The sequence below is a fragment of the Nannospalax galili genome, unplaced genomic scaffold, assembly GCF_000622305.1.
Source record: "Nannospalax galili isolate Female #2095 unplaced genomic scaffold, S.galili_v1.0 scaffold1205, whole genome shotgun sequence".
Taxonomy (NCBI): Eukaryota; Metazoa; Chordata; class Mammalia; order Rodentia; family Spalacidae; genus Nannospalax; species Nannospalax galili.
The window spans coordinates 66,203-84,990 of NW_008354017.1; the positions used below are offsets into that span (position 1 = coordinate 66,203).

The 18,788-nt window shown below is 40.3% G+C and overlaps 1 protein-coding gene across 1 annotated transcript in view; it reads left to right on the plus strand.

Moving 5' to 3' along the window:
- Positions 1-18,788, plus strand: part of Cnbd1 (cyclic nucleotide binding domain containing 1) — a gene marked incomplete at its 5' end in the record, with an annotated part of 314,182 nt that overhangs the window by 43,029 nt on the left and 252,365 nt on the right. Inside the window, 1 exon segment of the mRNA XM_008851107.1 lies at positions 3,990-4,117. Within this exon segment, the coding sequence (XP_008849329.1) occupies positions 3,990-4,117 (128 nt within the window).

The following is an 18,788-nucleotide window of genomic DNA, read 5'->3' on the forward strand; positions in this document are numbered from 1 at the left end:
CTTTCAATTCTGTTTCTCTAGAACCACTCCTGGTACCACAATCTGTATTAGTCAGGGTTCTCCAAAGAAACAGAACCAGTAGAATGAATATGTATAGAGATTTATCAGCTTATCTCACAGGATAGAGTCCGAGTAGTCTACCAATGGCTGCACCACACTGGAGAGGCTAAGAATCTGTAGTTGCTCAGTCCACAAGGCTGGATGTCTCAGTAGTCCCAATCCGGTGCTGAAGGTCTGACAAATTCCAAAATATCAGCTAGTCTTCAGTCTACAGCAGCAAGACAAACTCACCAGCGAGAGAGAAGGCAAGCCTCAAAAAGCCCCATGTTCTCCTCTGCCTTGGTCTTTTATACCGGCTGCCATCAGAAGGTAATGCCCACATTTAAGGTATGTCTTCCGGCTTTAGATGATCCAATCAAGAAGATCCCTTTCATTTCAGTTAATCTCAGATCCAATCAAGTTGACACCCAGGGTTAGCCATCACAATAGTTAATTCTCTTGTTTGGAAGAATCCTATAAGAGATATCCCAGGAAATGTGCTATATTTCTGTCTCTAAACAGCACTTAGCAACATGTATGGGGGTTTACCAAAAACAGATGAGGCTAAATAGTGATTTCAGGGAATAAGAACAATTTTAAAGCTTTCAAGAGCTATGAAACAATTTCTCTGGGATGTACTGTGAGAACCTCTGCACACAACAGATTTTGGGTTTAATTTTAGTTCTGCAATTACATAATTTTGTAACTTTAAGAAATTTACCTTTAATTTAAAATCTTCATCTCCCATCTAGAAGATGGTGCTAATTCTTAACTTTAGATGATGTTGAAGAATGAACTCGAATCATTTTTATTTAGAGAATGTTAGTTTACATTGCCAAGTATGAAAACTATATTGTGAACCATGAATGGCTCTTACTGGTGCATGATTTTGTAATATTAGATAATACACTGGCCATTGGAAACCACTGTTTCACACATTCATCCACATATTCCAATTGTTGTCAAGTTTTTATACAGTATAAGAACATTAGTTATAAATTATCATCAAGCTCACCAGTGTTGGGAAGCATGTTTTCCATTATTAATTCACCCTTAAAAGTTTAAATTTTATCACTGGCCAGAGTGCAATATTAGTTTTGGAAAGGATGATCTTATTTTACTTTTTATTCAGTTTTGTGAAAGTATATTTCCAATATCCAGGTCATACCTAAACATCCAAGTTAGGGATAGTTTGATTGTTAACTGCCCTTTTAAGTAAATATGGACAACATGAAAACAGGCAGTATTTTAACTCACAACTCAGATAAAAACAAAAGCACTTTTACTTGAAGAAAGAACATCTGTTAAGAATTTTTCAAAAATTTTATTCCTCTCACATTTTACAGGGAAAATCACAGATTAGAGTCCAGGTGCAGTGAGTTAATATTTAGTAAGATTAATGGTAATAATGACTTGAAGTTAGAGGAATTCAGTAACTACTAGTGTAGTTTGGTACCATCGTCTTGATTTATGCTTAAGTTGAAAAGATTTTACCATCATTACTTAGAGTTATTTAATTTCAAAAATAGGAAACAAATAGCATCTTAATACTATTGAAAGTTTTTAACAAATTACTTGAATTTGTGGTTATTGGGGAATGGATTAATTAATACCTTTTTATAAAGTCAGTCTTGGTGAATATGAAAGGATGTTTGGTATGGTTGCACATGCCACTAGTGACAGGACTTTGGGACCTTGAGTCTGGAGGCTCTTGAGTTCTAGGTCAGTCTGAGACTGTGAGATTCTGTCTCAAATTCGAATACAATAAGACAATTGGTCCATCTTTAGAGTCACACACATTTATCTTCATGTAAGGCAACTGCACCACCTTGTGTAATATAAATTGCTAAAGGGTTGCACTCATTTTAGAAAATTATTTGGTATAATCAGAGTAACTGAAGGTGCACAAACTTCATGGTTTAATTCCATTTGGGAGAATTTTCTGATTGACATCTTACATTATGAAACTGGTTATAGAAAAACAAACAAACTTGAAGAAAACATCAAATTGTTTACAGGCTAGCACAATGAAAAGAACAGAAAACAAATCTTCTTAGTATATACATATAATTAAATCTTATACATAAGCAAAATAAATGAACTAGGGTCATTAACTCTCATGAACACACTATTGAAGATTAACAAGAAAATAAGTTATAAAATCCATTAGATTTCATCTCCAGAATATTTTAAGTACAGAAAACTAAATTATGTTTTTAAAGAAATGCATATATATTTTATGAATTTATATTGAAAACAAAAGCAATTATGAAAACAAAGTTTAGGCTTGTGTGTACTCTGGTGTTGTCTGTATATAGGAAATAGTTATGCAGTACTATACATACTTGCAATATTTGGCTTCCAAAATCTTGGAGAATGTTAATATTCTTTTTTTCTTGATCTTTCTAAACTTGTATTATTTTCTTGGTCTTTTAAAACTTATGAATGTTTTTAAAAAATCTATTTTGACCTCATAATTAAAAGCAGTGTCCACGAACTGGGTATAGTGGTGCATGCCTTTAATCCCAGCACTCAGGAGGCAGAGGGAAGCAGATCTCTGTGAGATCTAGATCAGCTTGGTCTATGTAACAAGTTTCAGGCCTGCTGGGGCTGTAGGGAGACCCTGCCTCATCACGCCCCCCCACCAAACAACAACAGCAAAACAATGCCCAAACCATACAATGTCAGCATTAGAGGAAGAAATAGAACTGTCCTTCCAGTCTAGCTGTATATGGTAACAGTCCAGTTTCATAAGCAATTTCATGCATTGCTGTCACTTACTTAAAGTGAAAATTAATCCAAAGATAACTGAGTATGGCGATGTCAAAAAGCATGAAAAGGTTAATTGAGGCTATTCATAAGTTTGTAAAGTTGCTATTTGACAAGCTAAAAATTTTTGAACAAATATTTAGCAACTTTCAGGTGTTTATTATCTAGGAAAATTCCTAATATCTTCTCCCTGGAATATTCTATCTCTTTTTTATCTATTTAAATGTATTTCTCTCTTTGTTTGTGCATGTGTCTCTGTGCCTGTCTGTCTCTCTGAAGAAATGACACACTTTCTGAAATTTTCTTATCTTATAAATGAGAAAAAAGTGTTGGTGCTAATGTTGGGAGAGTACATGTATAATGCACAGTGGAGGAACTGCACATTTAAGCACTAAGTAAATGTTGGATATCAACGTGATAACTTATGATCATTAGTCCACATATCTTACATTTTAACTATTGAAATTCTTTGCCTATCAAGGACCTATGATATCCTACGTCTATCGAGGACCCAATCCATCATCTGAACTTAATCTTCACTTGGGTTATTTTATCTCCCATTTCCTTCTTAAATATTGACACCACGTTTACATTCCTGTACCTGAAGTTTTCAGAAACTTAACCAGATTTTTTTTTTGAAAACTGAATGAGAAATACTCATCCATTCATACATCTCTTGGGGACTTAGGTGTATAACATACCACAACATAAGAATAAAGTTAGTGACTACTTTCAAGATGCTCATAGTTTACTACTGGGAAACAGTAGTTAAAAAGTTATGCTTGGTGGTAAAACCACTAATAGACAGGTCTGTTTAGTGAAATGGAAAGGACAGTTGTTTACTTGAAATTTTTCATTAAATTGCATAAACATTATATATTACAAATGATAGTTCAAATGTTTGTTATCATATATATGATCAAATTATATGCTGAAATATTTTATATATGCTAATTCTAGACTTAGAGTATAATGGAATGTAAGTATAAGTATGCTGCTGGTTGAAAAACTTTGAGGTAGTGAGAAAGTACATGTTATTAAAATGCTAATTTATCTCAGAACAGTGTCTTACTACTTTTGATAATAAAGTAAATCTTCCTGAAAATAAATTTTATGTAGTGTGAAATATCATACATATTGTCTCCTTATTCAGAAAATCTGGTGGAAATATAGAAGAAAAGAAACCCCAAGTTGATGATTCACATAACATAGCTATCTATCTTAGAAAAGTACATGATGGTTCTAGTTTATATGGAGAAGATAGAACCACAGAGAAGGTCGTGGAGTTCCTTGCTATTCTAAAGAAATTGTGAGTATTCTTAATATGATAATTCATTTAGTTGAAGATTGCTATGACTAGTTTTTGCTTAGTTATTTGTAGATATGTGTGCCTTATCATGATGTAGCATGAGTGATGAATTCAGGAGAGCTGAAAATTCTGGACACTGGAAATTTGACACCAAGTTTCATGAATTCAATCTCATGGCATGTTATGGATGTACTGCTAAATTTGTGGCTCACCATTTCAAGTTTAAGTTGCAATCAAAGTATGTACTGTTTTCTCATGTTAAAATCAATATTATGTTTGTGATTTCATTAGTGTTTGATTACGTGATAGCTCTTCACAGAATTTAAACTGTCTTCTCCATCATAGAACCTTTAAATAAACTTCCCTGTTATTTCCTTTCATTTACTGGAGAATTTTGTGTTATAATTGGGGACACAACAGCTTGAAGGTATATTAAGAGGAGGGGAAGAGGAAAAGGAGGGACAGAAGGAGAGAGGGAAGGAAAATGAGATGAGGAAACATAGTAGAAGGAAGAAGGGGAAAAGAAGACAGAGAAATTGAGCCTTAAATTGAGGTGGAGTCTGGTTATATGTGATGATATTGAACATGCATGTAAATTGAAGTTGAAAAGGGACCATGAGAAAATGTGATATTGAATTAAGATTGAAAACAGAAATGACAGTAAGAGAAAAACTATGAACACTAGCAATTGACCCTATTAGATAACAGCATGGAATAAGTAATTTAAAAACTAACATTTTGAGTAACGTGCTAAGAAGTTTAAGCACTTTTCTTCAAAGTTATTTAATTATCCGAGTAAGGAACTATGATAAGAACTCCTAGGAATTTTGAGAATGGTTGGGTTTCTGCTGTTTTTAACTGATAGTGGCAAAGTAAAAAGAGAGACAGAAGGAAGGAGTGAAGGATGGGAAGTCCAGAAGGAAAGAAAAGCCAGAAGGAGTGAGAGAGGGAGGGAGGGAGGGAGGAAAGCCCTGCTTGCATTTTAGGGAAGCAGGTGTGATAAAGAAATGAAAACCACCTGTTATACAGGAGTATAGTTGTTTTGTAAGCTGTAAAAATAAAAATTCAACCAGAATGTGCTCAGTGAAGTTCTTAAAACTATTCATCATCTACTAGAGCATCACTAAGCCACTGAAAATTATGAAATGCCACAGCTAAGTTCATTGTATTAAACTATAGGGGGGCTGAAGATATAGCTCAGTGGTTAAGAGCTCTGGCTGATCTTGTAGAGGACTGGGGTTCTGTCCCCAGCACCCACATGGCAGTTAACAACTGTCTGTAACTCCAGTTCCATGGAGTTCTGCCCTCTTCTGACATCCGGAGGTATTGCAAGACATGGGGTACTTATATACAATATACACATGCATAAAATTTTAAAAAAGACTATTGCTGGGCTGCAAGACTTTTGGGAGTACTGATAATGCTTTTCTTGACTGTAAGGTGTAGCCATTTATAGATAATGTGGATTCTGTTCTGAGATGCAGGAGGAATGCAATAATAGGGACCTTGATGCAGCAGCTATGGGTCTTCAACAAAATGCCAAGATAGCAAAGGGTACATCTAGATTAATGAAGGAATGGAAAGAACAAATGAATTGAAGAAAGAAAGTTTCATCACAGTAAGGGACTGAAGTGAACAACAAAAGGCAGGATCCACAGTAGAAGAGTGTTTAAGAACAGACAAGGCAGCTGCTCTGGTCTGACCTTAAATAAATGAGCTTCCATGGATGCTGTTTAGCAGATGGTCTCCAAATACCCAGGACAATGGGTTGTGGGTCACTATTAATTTCCAATACTTACTTTCTCATTCATATGTGAAAGACTGTGTGAGTGAGTACAGGCAAGTACAAAGTTTTCAAATCTGCTAGTCAGTAGCTGAGAATTAGGCTCATCATGTGGCAGGTCTCATTCTTGTCAATGAGTGGGCTGTGACAGCTGCTGTATTATAAAAGCAACGTAAATAAGTAGGGAATTCACTTGTATTCAATGTTTAATATTCACACAAAGCTTTAAATTCTACAAATAATATTTCTTAGTTCTCAGGTCACGGTTTTGAAGTAGCTATGCTGAGTTCATTAGAGCAACATGCATAGTCTTTGTTCTAATACTCTACATGGTTTTTTCTTCTAGTTTTCTCCATATACTATTATATTACTTTTATTATTGTGTATTAAATTATTATAAACTGAGTGTCTTAAAATAATAAGCATTCGAGTCTCTCCAGGCAAAGCTTACCTGGTCTGTTGCCTAATATCACAAAGTTTCAAATAAGGTATACAGTGGGCTCTGTTCAGTCCTGGAGCCATCAGCCTTCTTCCATGGCCATGTTCTTGGATGAAGTAAGCTCTTGTGATTGAAGGACCGATGTCCTCTTTCTTGTTGGCTCTCAGCTGGGGCATCAGCACTAGACATCCCCAGATCCTCACTCTGTGACTCTTTCATTCCATCTTATAATATGCAAGCTTAAGTTTTCAAAGTCAACAAAGTAGAGACTGTGCTTCTATTTTTTAAAAAAAAATTATTTATTATGGTGTGGGTGGGAACTCATGTCATGTCACATATGTGGAGGCCAGAGGACAACACTGTGGAGTTTGTTCTCTTTACACCTTTGTCGGGGATCCTGCCCCGACAGAGGAGCCAGGGAAAGGGAGGTGAACTGTCCACCCCGTTACCTGGAGCCTCCCCAGGAGACAATCAGATGCGACAGGGAGCCAGTCAAGCAGGAACTTGTTTATTACAGGCATTACAGGGCTTATGAAGACAAAAACCACAAAGGAAAATCCCCTCCCCAACCAGGTATCCAATCATAGTAAAGGTGAACTTGAGCATGCAGTCTTACCTCCATAGCACAGCATAGCGTTCGCGAGGTGATCACGTGCTGCCAAGATGCATGGAAATGGCAGGAGCCAATCAGTGATTCTTCAAAACAAGTTTGGCCATGTTCCGCCTGTTTCCTCTAGGTGCCAAACGAGTCTGATCACGCCCCAGCCATTTCCTATAGGCGCCATCCTGCCTCGCCCCTGGCCTCAGGCCCCCGCATCCCTCCCCCTACTTTGTTTTAAAAGTGAGGTTCCTTAAGGATAGCCCCTGGGGATGGGGCACACCGTCGCCATCCCCCTCCGCTGCTATGGCCTCCCTGTCTTAGGTTGCTTCTCCTCAGGTGCTGAAGTTGCCTGTCCTTGGGTAACCATGATTGCCCTCAAGGCCCCTGTCTTGGGTTCATCAGTCTGGGAGGGTCTTACCCATCATTGGGACCAACCATGCCCTTTTGCGGTTAATATACTGGGGTCTATCCCATAAGGGGGCAAAGCAACCTGGGCCCTCAGGCTAGCTCAAGCATCCATGCCTGGATTTGTCTTGAGGAGGGGCCCAAGGGGGATTGGGTGGCCAGGGCAAGTTGGACCAGGACTTTCTTCATCTGTCTTTGTCTTTTGATAACTGAGCAGAGACACCTGAGGAGAACAAAAGCTAGCACAAGCATTAGAAACATGCTCCCATAGAGTAGCCAAGTTGGGTCCGAGAACCCCTTGATATGCTCCCATACCTTACTAAAAAAGGAGGAGTCCATCGATAGGACTGGGGCTTGGGTATAATTTAGAGCAATAATCTAATTGGTCAGGAATATGGAAAGGGTGAAAGAAAGTGACCTAAAGCAAGGGTCACAAGCTAGCAGAGCCATGTCTTTGGTAATTGCCAGCTCCTCACTTAAGAGAATGGCAAGAGTATAGGCCGGGAAGGGACCAAGGCCCAGAGGTCCTCGGCTTTTATCTGACAAATGGCTAGCAAGAGAAGGAGTATCATTATTGACAGATTTTGGTCAGCCATATATTGATCAGATCTTGAATAATGATGGTAACGATAAAGATGATGATGGCCAGGGCAGCAGCAGCGAGCACGGCAATGAAAGCTGTCCATCCAGAATACTCCATCCTGTAAGACATAGAAATCCTTCTCAAAGGGCTGTTACCTTTGGGACAGGGTTATTCCTGCATCTTTAGATTCCTTGCAGGTACACAGATGGGTTGGGGCTTCATCCGGGGAAAGATGCATCCAAACCCCCTGCCCGTAGTAAGGAGCAGGTCAGGTCCTTACCACTATCCCACTATTAGATCCTTCCATCTGACCTGTACCTCTGGTCTTTGATCCTGATGCTCCCAATGTTTTTGAAATTGAGATTCCAATTGACCTTTTTGAAAATTGAGGATACTGATGGTAAATAAGGCCGAACCTAGCTGTTGGTGGGAGCTTACTCCCCCTCTTTGTTTTTGTAATTGGGACTTTAAGTCCTGATGGTTACGTTCTATGATAGCTTGGCCCTGGGGGTTATAGGGGATCCCCGTGTTATGGTGGATTCCCCATAAAGAGAAGTCCTGTAAGCTTTTACTTATGAAGAAAAGAATGGTCCATTGTCAGTTTTAATCCTTTGAGGTAATCCCAGCATAGCGAAGCACTGGAGGAAGTGAGATTGAGCATATTTAGACTTTTCTCCTGTGTGGGTGGTAGTCCAACAGGCATGTGAGACATGTCAATAGACACGAAAACATACTTGAGTTTTCCAAAAGGAACATAATGTGTGACATCTGTCTGCCAAAGAGAGTTAGGCTTCAGCCCCCTAGGGTTTACCCCTGGTTGTTGGAGGGGTGGCACCTGTAGAAAGCATTGACAAGACTTACAGGTATCTACAGTTTTTCTTAGGTCCACCATTTTGTCTGCCTCTGCATTGCCTTGGGAGAGGAACCCAGGCAGTCCTTGGTGGCCCCTAAGGTGCTGTAAGAAAATGGGGGCCCTTCTTTCTGTTAACAGTGTTCAAACCTGGATCATTAGGGGCGGTAATAGAGTTGTCATCTAGCCGAATATGAGAATTTAATAATCCTGGGAGAAGGTTGACTACATATAGGCTGTCAGAGAACAAGTTCATGGGGTCATCTACTTTGGACAAAGCTAGGGTAATGGCCATGAGTTCTTTAAATTGAGCGGAACCCTCGCAAGTGTGAAGGTGTTTTTGGTTCTGTTCCTACCGCCGGGTAAATTACTACAGTGGCTCTGAATTTTCCTCCATCAGTAAACACATTATATGCCTCCGTCAGAGGGCTTTTGACAAAAAGCCTGAGGGCCTCCCAGTGGAGGGTGCGAAAGGAGGTTTCCCATTTGTGAGGGTCATAATGACAGTCTAACTTTCCAGAAAGCCCTCCAAGGCTATGGCCATTCGGCTGTTGTTTCTGCAGAGCCATTCAAAGTCCTTTAGCTGATAAGGGATAATAATCTTGTGGGGGTTAATGCCATAATGTCTCAGGGCTATATCCCATCCTTTCTCAATTAGTTCAGCCAACTTGTCCGTAGGGAGGTATGTACCCATTGGAGGGGCCTCCCTCCTTGTGTGAGGACGGATGTCATCAGGGCCTCACCGGGGAGCACCCATAATTTGAGGTCCTTTCCAGGCATATAGTGGGCCAGTTGGGCTTGGTACAGGGCCTCCTGGACCCCCAGTAAAATGTCTAGGTGTTGCGGGATCAGATGGATTAGTTCTGACGGCTGTTTGCCTACCAACAATTGGAACAGGGGCCCCAGTGTCTCAGTGGAGACGGGCACCCAGGACCGTAGCCAATTGATCTCCCCCAATAGTTTTTGAAGTTCTCTTAGGGTCATATTAGGTTTAATAATCAGTTGTGGCTTCAAGGAACTTACCCCTTCCATGGACAGTGTAGTCCCCAGAATCTTAAAGGGGGTGAGAGTCTGTATCTTGTCCATGGACACTTGAAGCCCTCCTACCTGGAGGCATTTTTGGGTGACCTCATATAATTCCTGCAATTGGTAGAGATTTGGTGCCCCCAAAATTATATCATCCATGTAGGCATATACAGTAGCATGTGGTAAAGACTTTGTTGGGCTCAAGAGAGCCCTTACGAAGTGCTGACAGAAATCTGGGCTATTGGCCATGCCTTGGGGCAAGACTGTCCATTCGTAACTTTCATCAGGCATGCTAAAGTTGATGGAAGGCACAGAGAAGGTGAACTTCTCGCAATCTTGGGGTTGCAAGGGGATAGAGAAAAAGCAGTCTTTGATATCTTTAACTATGAGAAATAGATCTGAGGGGATAGTGGGTATCCAGGGAAGTCCCCTTAAGGGGACTCCCTCAAGGGTCATTCTGGCGTTGACCTTGAGGAGGTCCTGTAGCATCCTCCATTGGCCAGATGACTTTTTTATGACAAAACAGGGGTGTTCCAAGGGCTCATGGAGGGGCAGACATGCCCCAGCATAAGCTGTTCATGTATAATATGCCTCAAAGCCTGGAGCTTTTTCTTGGGCAAGGGCAACTGTTCCACCCAAACTTGGCTCCCTGGGGACCATCGGATTGCAGGAACTTGAGGAACAGCGGCCTCTAGGATTGGGGGTGGACCCGGGGAGACTCGGACTCCTCCCCTCTGTAGTTTGAGAGGTGGTCAAGGGGGTGTCTAACCCTGTTCATTTCCTCATCACTGAGGAACCCTTTGATGAACTCCCTATTGTCCGTGGTCACAAAAACATCTGCCCCCCCCCAGCAGGGCTCTCCTGAAGAGGTTGTAGGAAAGCCCCTCAGCCACCAAAGATCTGATCTCCCCCTTAGTACCATCTGGGTCCTTCCAGCAAAGCCAGTTCTTAAGCTCCCATGACGGCATGGTGCCTCCGACACCCATCACCTGTGGGCCAGACTCGACGGGACACCTTCCAGGGACTTCTTCCTTCCTCAGGATGGTCCTATCTGCCCTGGTGTCAATAATGCCCCAGATCCTCTGCCCATCTATCAAGATGTCTATCAGGGCAGAGCCCCGGGATGATAGGGACTGTCCAGTGGGCAGTGGGCCCTCCAGGGCCTGTGTGCCCTCCCCCTTTTGGTGATGGGGCTGGGGGTTGCCCCAAACCTAGTTTAAAGGTTTGCCCTCCACATCATACATGGACCATTAGTCCTTTTTGCAATGAAACCCCTTGCAGCAGCATGGGCACGGGGCCCTGGGCTTGTCCCCCTCCACCTTGAGAGGGCTTTTCCCTTGTGGGCAGTCTCTCTTTAGGTGCCTGGGCTGGCTGCACCCAAAACATCTCTGGTTCTCAGCCCTGGGGTGCCTATCCTGCAGCTCAAGGCCTGTGAGGGCTTCTCTAAAAGCTGTAGCTAGAGCCTCTGTCTGTGTCTTGAGGACTGTGGCCATAGCCTCGGTCACCTTTGTTTTGGTCCCTATGTCCTTTGAGGCCACAGTCCAGCTGCTCATGGAATGGTCCTTTAACCCTGCACAGGTGACCTTATGGTCATTTTTCATACCATCCCATACTAGCATTTTTATGAACTGTTCTCTGAGTGGTCCAGGGGGAAACTTTCTCCTTAGACTCTTTTCAACCCTATCTACAAACTCATGTAATGGCGCCCCTGAGCTTTGATGGATCCCCGATATGGCTGGCTCCATAGAGCCCTATCCAACTTATGCCAAGGGCCCTGACCTGTTCTGTATACGGTGGCAGAAGTGCTGCCTGCTGGGTGCCCATGGCAAAGGCATCAGTGGTCCCTGTCAGCATGCTGAAAGTGATAGGGACGGGGGCTTGGCGGCATGGTTATTTTCTGCCTAGACCCAACATTCCTCTTGGTATAGTGCCACCCATTTAATAAACAAGGGTCTGGGGAGGACTGCCTTGGCTAGATCCATCCAGTCTTTGGCCATACAGGGTTGATATACCAAGCCCTGGAGAAGGGTGTCGACCCAGGGCGACCCGGGGCCATCCTCAGCCACCACCTTCTTTAATTCTTTAAGATCTTTAGCCTCCCCAGGGTACCAGGCGGCTGGGTGCTGGGGTCCGGGGTTGATGTTTCTGGGAAAGCCTGGACCAGTCCAATGGGTGCGGAGAGCTCCGAGGGACTAGATTGGGGGGGGGCAAGGGTCCTTTCCCTCATGCTCATCCCGACTGCCCGGGGTCCTACCTTTGTCTCCCCCGTTCTCGCCACCCCTGTTTTCCAGATCTCTCCATAGTGTGCGCTTCACTTTCAATCCTTGGGCTCTCTCCTCATTAAACGCGACCCATTGATCTTCCCCTGTGGCCTTATCCATCCGGCAAAGGCCGGTATGCCCGAGGGTCGGATCGGGTTGATAAAATGACTCAAGGGCTGAGATCGTGGGGTAAAACCCCAAGGGTGGTTCCTCCCCTCTATTGATCTCTGCCTTGCGAGCCATTTGTTCAAGCTGGTCCCAGGTAGCCCACTGGAATAAATTGCTGGCGGGCAGCCAGGGAGCTAGATGCAGGGCAGCCTCCCAGATCGTCTTTGAGAGGAATCAGACTCTTCTAACCCCCTGGATCTCAGCATATGTCTCAGCGCTGTGAGCGCCGGGTCCTCATTCTTACTCGTTGTGTTACCCATCTCTTGGGGTCTCACTTCCCTTGGTACTCACCCAATTAGCCCCGGCGATCAGCTCCCATAGTGGGTCCAAGTGGTCTTCAGGCGCCACGTTGGGTGCCAGATGTTGGGGATCCTGCCCCGACGCAGGAGCCGGGGAAAGTGAGGTGAGCTGTCTGCCCATTACCCGCATCCTCCCCAGGAGACAATCAGACCCGACAGGGAGCCAGTCAAACAGGAACTTGTTTATTACAGGCGTTACAGGGCTTATGAAGGTAAAAACCACAAAGGAAAATCCCCTCCCCGAACCAAGTGTCCAATCATATTAAAGGTGAACTTGAGCATGCAGTCTTCTCTCCATAGCACAGCATAGCTTTCGCGAGGTGATCATGCGCTGCCAAGATGCATAGAAATGGCAGGAGCCAATCAGCAATTCTTCAAAACAAGTCTGACCATGTTCCAGCCCTTTCCTCTAGGCACCAAACAAGCCTGATCATGCCCTGGCTGTTTCTTCTAGGCGCCAAATAAGTCTGATTACACCCCGGCCATTTCCTCTAGGTGCCATCCTGCCTCGCCCCTGGTCTCAGGCCCCCACACACCTTTATGTGGGTTCTCTGGGTAGAACTCAGGTTGCCAGCATTGCTCATCAAGTGTCTTTACCCACTGAGTCATCTTATTGAGTCTGCATTTCTTTTATTTTGTTAACATGAAGATTGTGTGACCTAATCCCATAACCTTTGCTTTATTCTAATAATTAAAAATAAATCTCTAATTCTGTCTCTGTATCCAACACTGAAGAAGAGTGGGTTGAGGTTTCCCTTGAGGGAGTATGTGCCAGAGTTAGTAACATTATCAATCCTTTTGTATTAATCACATTTGCAATGAAGTTGGATGCTTTATATGCAAAATACAAAAGCAATTCAAGAAAATACTGCTTATTGGTAGGTAAGTTCTCAAATCTATAGTCCTTTGTTTATTCCTAGCTAACTGAAGCAGGATCAGCTAGATAGATGCGCTGTTTCACTGATGTTAGTTAACTGAATTTTGGAAGTAGCTGCCTTATAGTTTCTAAAATTCTTTGTTATCCTGTCTGATTTTCTAACAAATATATAATTAATTCTGAGTAACAGTAGCTGCTTTTAACGGAAATACCAATATTTGAGATTAAGAAATTATTGAATATTGGTAACTTGGTATGATACATTATTACACTAACTTCATCATAACTTGTTTCAAGCCCATGGCTCTGGGTTTAGTACTAGATTAGAAGGACAGATGGTTTGGAACATTAAAGTCATTGGAAGACATTAAAATCACTGAGGTGATGCCATCCAGGGGAACGAAACTTAGAGTCAGAGGAAACTGTCATTAAGTTTAGCATTGAGTCGGGGGGCGGGCAGAAATGCGATTTGGACATCTTCATGCTAGATTTTATCTTTCAAGGCCTCCTTAGATTGAATGTAAACTTATTGTATATATTAGTTAAGACGTTGGTCTATACACAGTAAGAACTGATTCTGGTTGATTAAAACTATAGCACACAAACAAAACCAGGAAAGGGAAAACTGGGAGAACATCAGGTAGCTCTACAAAGGAAAAGCAGCTACGTGCTAAAGGTGACAGGACCTCAAGGACAGCTGAAGTCTTCTCCAAACACAGCTGAGCATCAGGTTCCCATCACTGCTACTGCTTGGGTTGTCTGGGAAGTCAGATTGTTTGCTTTTGCTCTCACTTTGTGGATCATTCTTGAAGGAACAGTATGCTTTTTTGAGTAGTTTTACTGAATTTATGTATAATCAACAGGAAACATTTTTCAAAAGAAAAAAATGTTTTAGAAGGAGTAAGCAATGAACACAAAACTAAAAGCTATGAGCACCTTTGACTGATTTTCTAAACAACTTTGGCTGATTTTAATTTTTACTCACTAATTGAATGAATAGGACATACACTTTTGAACTCCTTGACATTTTTAGCAATTTTTATGGCATTGGCATTTCAGCAATACATAATGTCTTTCCCACTAGGAAAAAATGTATGAGATAATAAATACCTATCATGGCACTTAGTGAAAAGCATTTAGGAGAAAATCTAATCCAGTCTAAGGGGATAAAGTTTAATGGAAATGACAGGAGTTCTTCTGGAAAGTAACAAAATCAGATAATTTTATGAAAGAAGAAACTAGTCAACTAAAAACCTTGGATCAGTGCACTCCATGTAGAAGAAAGGCAAGTGAAGGAGAACAGGGGTCACAACAGAGTTTGCAACACAACAACCAGCAAGGTCAGTTGTTAGGAAAGTGAGTGAGGTGAGGCACAGCTGAAGAAGCCAGAACAGGCCTCAGAAGGGCTTAGGAACCACCTAGTCACACCGGCTGTTGGTGAGACGATGTGTTTTTACAGAAGTGCTAGCAGTTAATGTGTACATGGTCAACTGTGGCTGCCAGGAGGAGACACCTGGGCGCTGTTGGGAGGCTTTGGAATTGCTCTAGGTAAGTGACGAGGACAGCCTCTTTTCTGTATTCAAAACTTTGATTCACATGCAGAATTTTGTTTTGTTTTCAAACACAGGTAGTTGAATTTATGGTCCTCAGTAGTCCTGGAAGCAAATCTTTGTTCAGTTGACTATGAGAATGATGGACAATGCAGGCAAACCACCTAATGCTGTTCAGTGTTTGTATTTATGGCATTGACTATAGAATCACCAGCTTTTAAAAGGCAATTATGAAATTCTTTGTAGGAAATTGTTTTGTTTATAGCTGCATAATTCCTAAAAAAATTGTGTCTTATATTTGTATTGGCATTGGGTGTGAAAAGAGCAGCAGAAGCAAGGAAGTCATAAATGATCTGAGAAAGCTCAGCATCCTCAGAGGAAACTTGGCACAATTGTCATTTCTTCTGTTTTCTCCAATTAAGGATGCTTCCTTTGAGGGAACAAGACATCTGAAGATCATTATGTTTCAGTGGAGCAGTGATGTAAAGCACTGCTCAGGAAGGATGCAGAGGACTCACTCCCTGGGAGAACATCAGGGGATTTGCCTTTTAGATTCAGGCTGTGTGAAATCCTTGCCTTGACTGCTGGTGAAGTGTTCAGAAGATGAGGAACTACAGTCTGGAACTGTATTTCAGGGCTCTAGGCCAATCAGAGGAAAACATTGTGGAGCTATTACTTTTGTGAAAAATGCAGCATTTTGAGGAAAACTGCTCTGAAATTGGGTGGAGAGTCTCCCCCCTAGAAAAGAAAGTCTTCATTTGAAGCTGTGTTAATAAGGAATGGTGTAAATGTGGAAAGTAATTTAGATTTCTGACAGAAGTCATGCTCATATATTATATAAGACTGAGAATTAAAGGATGACAATTACTTACGATAAGGTGAAGATGGGACAAAGAACAGAAATGCAAACCTCCTTGACATGACATTTGCACGACAGAAGAGTGCAGCACTGAATCTTGGTCTGCTTGTAGCAGAAAGAGCTGAAATTACATTTGGGATGTATATATTGCAAAATGCTTGCCCTGTGATCAGAAAGGATTGTGTCATGAATCAGACTGCTCTGATTATTAGCTCTGTGATATTTGGGAAATTGCTACCTCTTGATACTTAGTTTACTAATCTGTAAAATCAGCATGATCTCAGTGTGCTATTATTGCTGTTAGGTCCAGATGAAATCAGCAATGCAGAGTACTTATTATTTTGCACATCTTACGTCAGTGTAAATGTCAAACTCCCCTTCCCCAAAGAATCTTACCAATATCTTTTGGTGTTTTGCAAAAGCCTAGCTATTAAGTTTCCAGAGTTGAATTAAATAGAAATTCCTTATATCTCAGAATGAGTCCCAGGTTTTCTTCTGTCTAGATAGAATATATAAAATTTGCTCAAAATTTATGAAGAAATAATATGGTTACTTATTTATTATGTGTTTCCATTAGTTTGCAAAGTTGCCTGTGACATTTTCATACTAGAATTTTAAGAGTATTATTTGGTAACAAATAAATGAGCTGTTAGAAACTTATTTTCATGCTATTGTTCTTTTGTTTGGAAATAAGCAAATATCTTCTGCCACTTTCCTAATAAAAGTATTTTTCTCCCTGAAGATCATCTAGCTCCAAATGGGTCACTGTAATACAGGTACACTGGAACAGCACTGCATGGACTCAGTATATATATATATGGTATGAATGCAACAATAACAATGTATCAATAATAAGGAAGGGGACAGGAAATTGAAAAGGAGTGAGAGCACATGGAGAGGGTTGGAGCAGGACTGGGAGGGATGGAAATAGTACTAAAATTATATTTATGCATCATTTTTTCACAGAAATTTTAAAATGTATTTCTATGTATCAATATATTATTTCAGAATATATGTGAATATAAAGCAAAGCTTTCTTGTTTTGGGTTGACTTACACTTATATTTCAAGTTAGACTCTTTTCCCCCTGCAGAAACGTTGCACTAATATTTGTTATATGATCTTATTACATTGGTTTTATAAGTACAATAGCAAGAACACGTGGGCACAGAGATATCCGATTCTTTTGACTTTACTGAGAGATTGTGGAATGCATGGTCTTATAGATTAAATAACAAAACCAAAAAAAGTTTTATATAAATATTTCTAATAGTAATTGTCTATAAGTTATCACAAACATACATGATTTGTTGAAAATGTAATATCTGACTATGCAAAAAATTTTGTCTTCTTAATGCAATTACTTATTCTCTCAAGTATTTGAAATCATCTTGAAAGTTTGCTCTAATGGTCTCAAGATGTTTCAGCTCACATACATGGGTTTTTGCATATGAGCAGAATGCTTTTGTACTCTAATGAGCTGATATTTTATGCAAAATAATTTTGGAAAGACTGAAAATCATACTCATCTACATCATATTATATCTAGAAAATCCCAGTGAGATTTGTTTGTTTCTAACATAATATGGGCCTACGTGGTCAAATGATGGGTTTATCTGCATAGAGCTAGCAAGCATTTTAATAGTCTTTAACAACTTACGGAAAGAATCCTTTTCTGTTAATTTCACCCACTAATATCTATTCTTTGAATCCTTATGTATTCACGGGTAATAGACAGGCTTGTTCTACAAACCTCTGTTTGAATGAAAGGATGAGAATGTAGTCTGTGGTCCATAATATGTTTGCAGAACATGTTTGTGGTTCAACAGATTTGTGATTTATTTCCTTTCTCATGGTGTGCTTGAAATTTGGTTTCAAAATAAGCCCCTATACATTACCATTGAAATCTACCTGATGACTTTATAGACATACACAGGCACCAAGTATCCAAGTGCAACTAATTATGACTAGTAATAGATACATACAGATTAGAGATGCATGTGCCAACATCTCAGTGTTATAACAATGAGTCTTTCTGCAAAGAGCAATATATTCTAAAATGAAATGGAGATATTTTTTAAGGGTTAAAAACTCATTCAATTTTATGTCTTACAGGGCTTATACTGAGGTCAATATTGTATAACTGTATTGATTCACCTGTGAACCTAGAAACTTACAGCCACTTGTGAAAGAGATGTACGCTTGCTCTGGAGTGTGTTACTGAATATGTTAAATCTGTAATGAAATGCTTCTAATCATGTAGTTATTAAAAATTAAAAAAATCAAAAAAGTTTAAAAATAAACTTTAAAATTGATAAAAGAAAAAAAATAAGCCCCTATAGTAGACTTGATTTGCACCAAGTTAATTGATCAGCAATGTTTCAATAATCTTTCTTCTTTATCAGATCTTTATTCACTGGCCTGATCTAAGACATGTATTGACAAAATTCATTTTTCATTTTTTAAATTGATAATTAATATATAAAATTTCCAAGCATTATTTCTTTACTGTTTACTTTTTGATATCACAGATTTAATTCATTTAAAGTCAAATTATATTTAACTTTTTAGCCATGATTTTATTAATCTCTTCCCATCTGCTCATTTTAGGGGGTGTTTGTTCTCGGTTTTCCAAGGCTTTCAGGGGCATCATTCATTTCTTTACATAAGATGCTTCTAATTTTCTGGTGTAGGCTCTTAATGCAATGAATTTTCTTCTTATGATGGCCTTCATTGCATCCCAAAAGTTTTGGTATGTTATGTTTTCATTTTCATTCCATCCTAAGAAACTTTAAATTTCCATCTTGATTTCTCCTGTGACACAATTTTCATTCAGTAATGCATTGTTTAGTTTTCATAAATTTGTGTCCTTTCTATCAGGTTTATTGCTACTGATATCTACTTTTATTCCTTTGTGTTGTTGTCAGATAGAATACAAGATGAAATTTCATTTTTTAAAAAATATATGAAG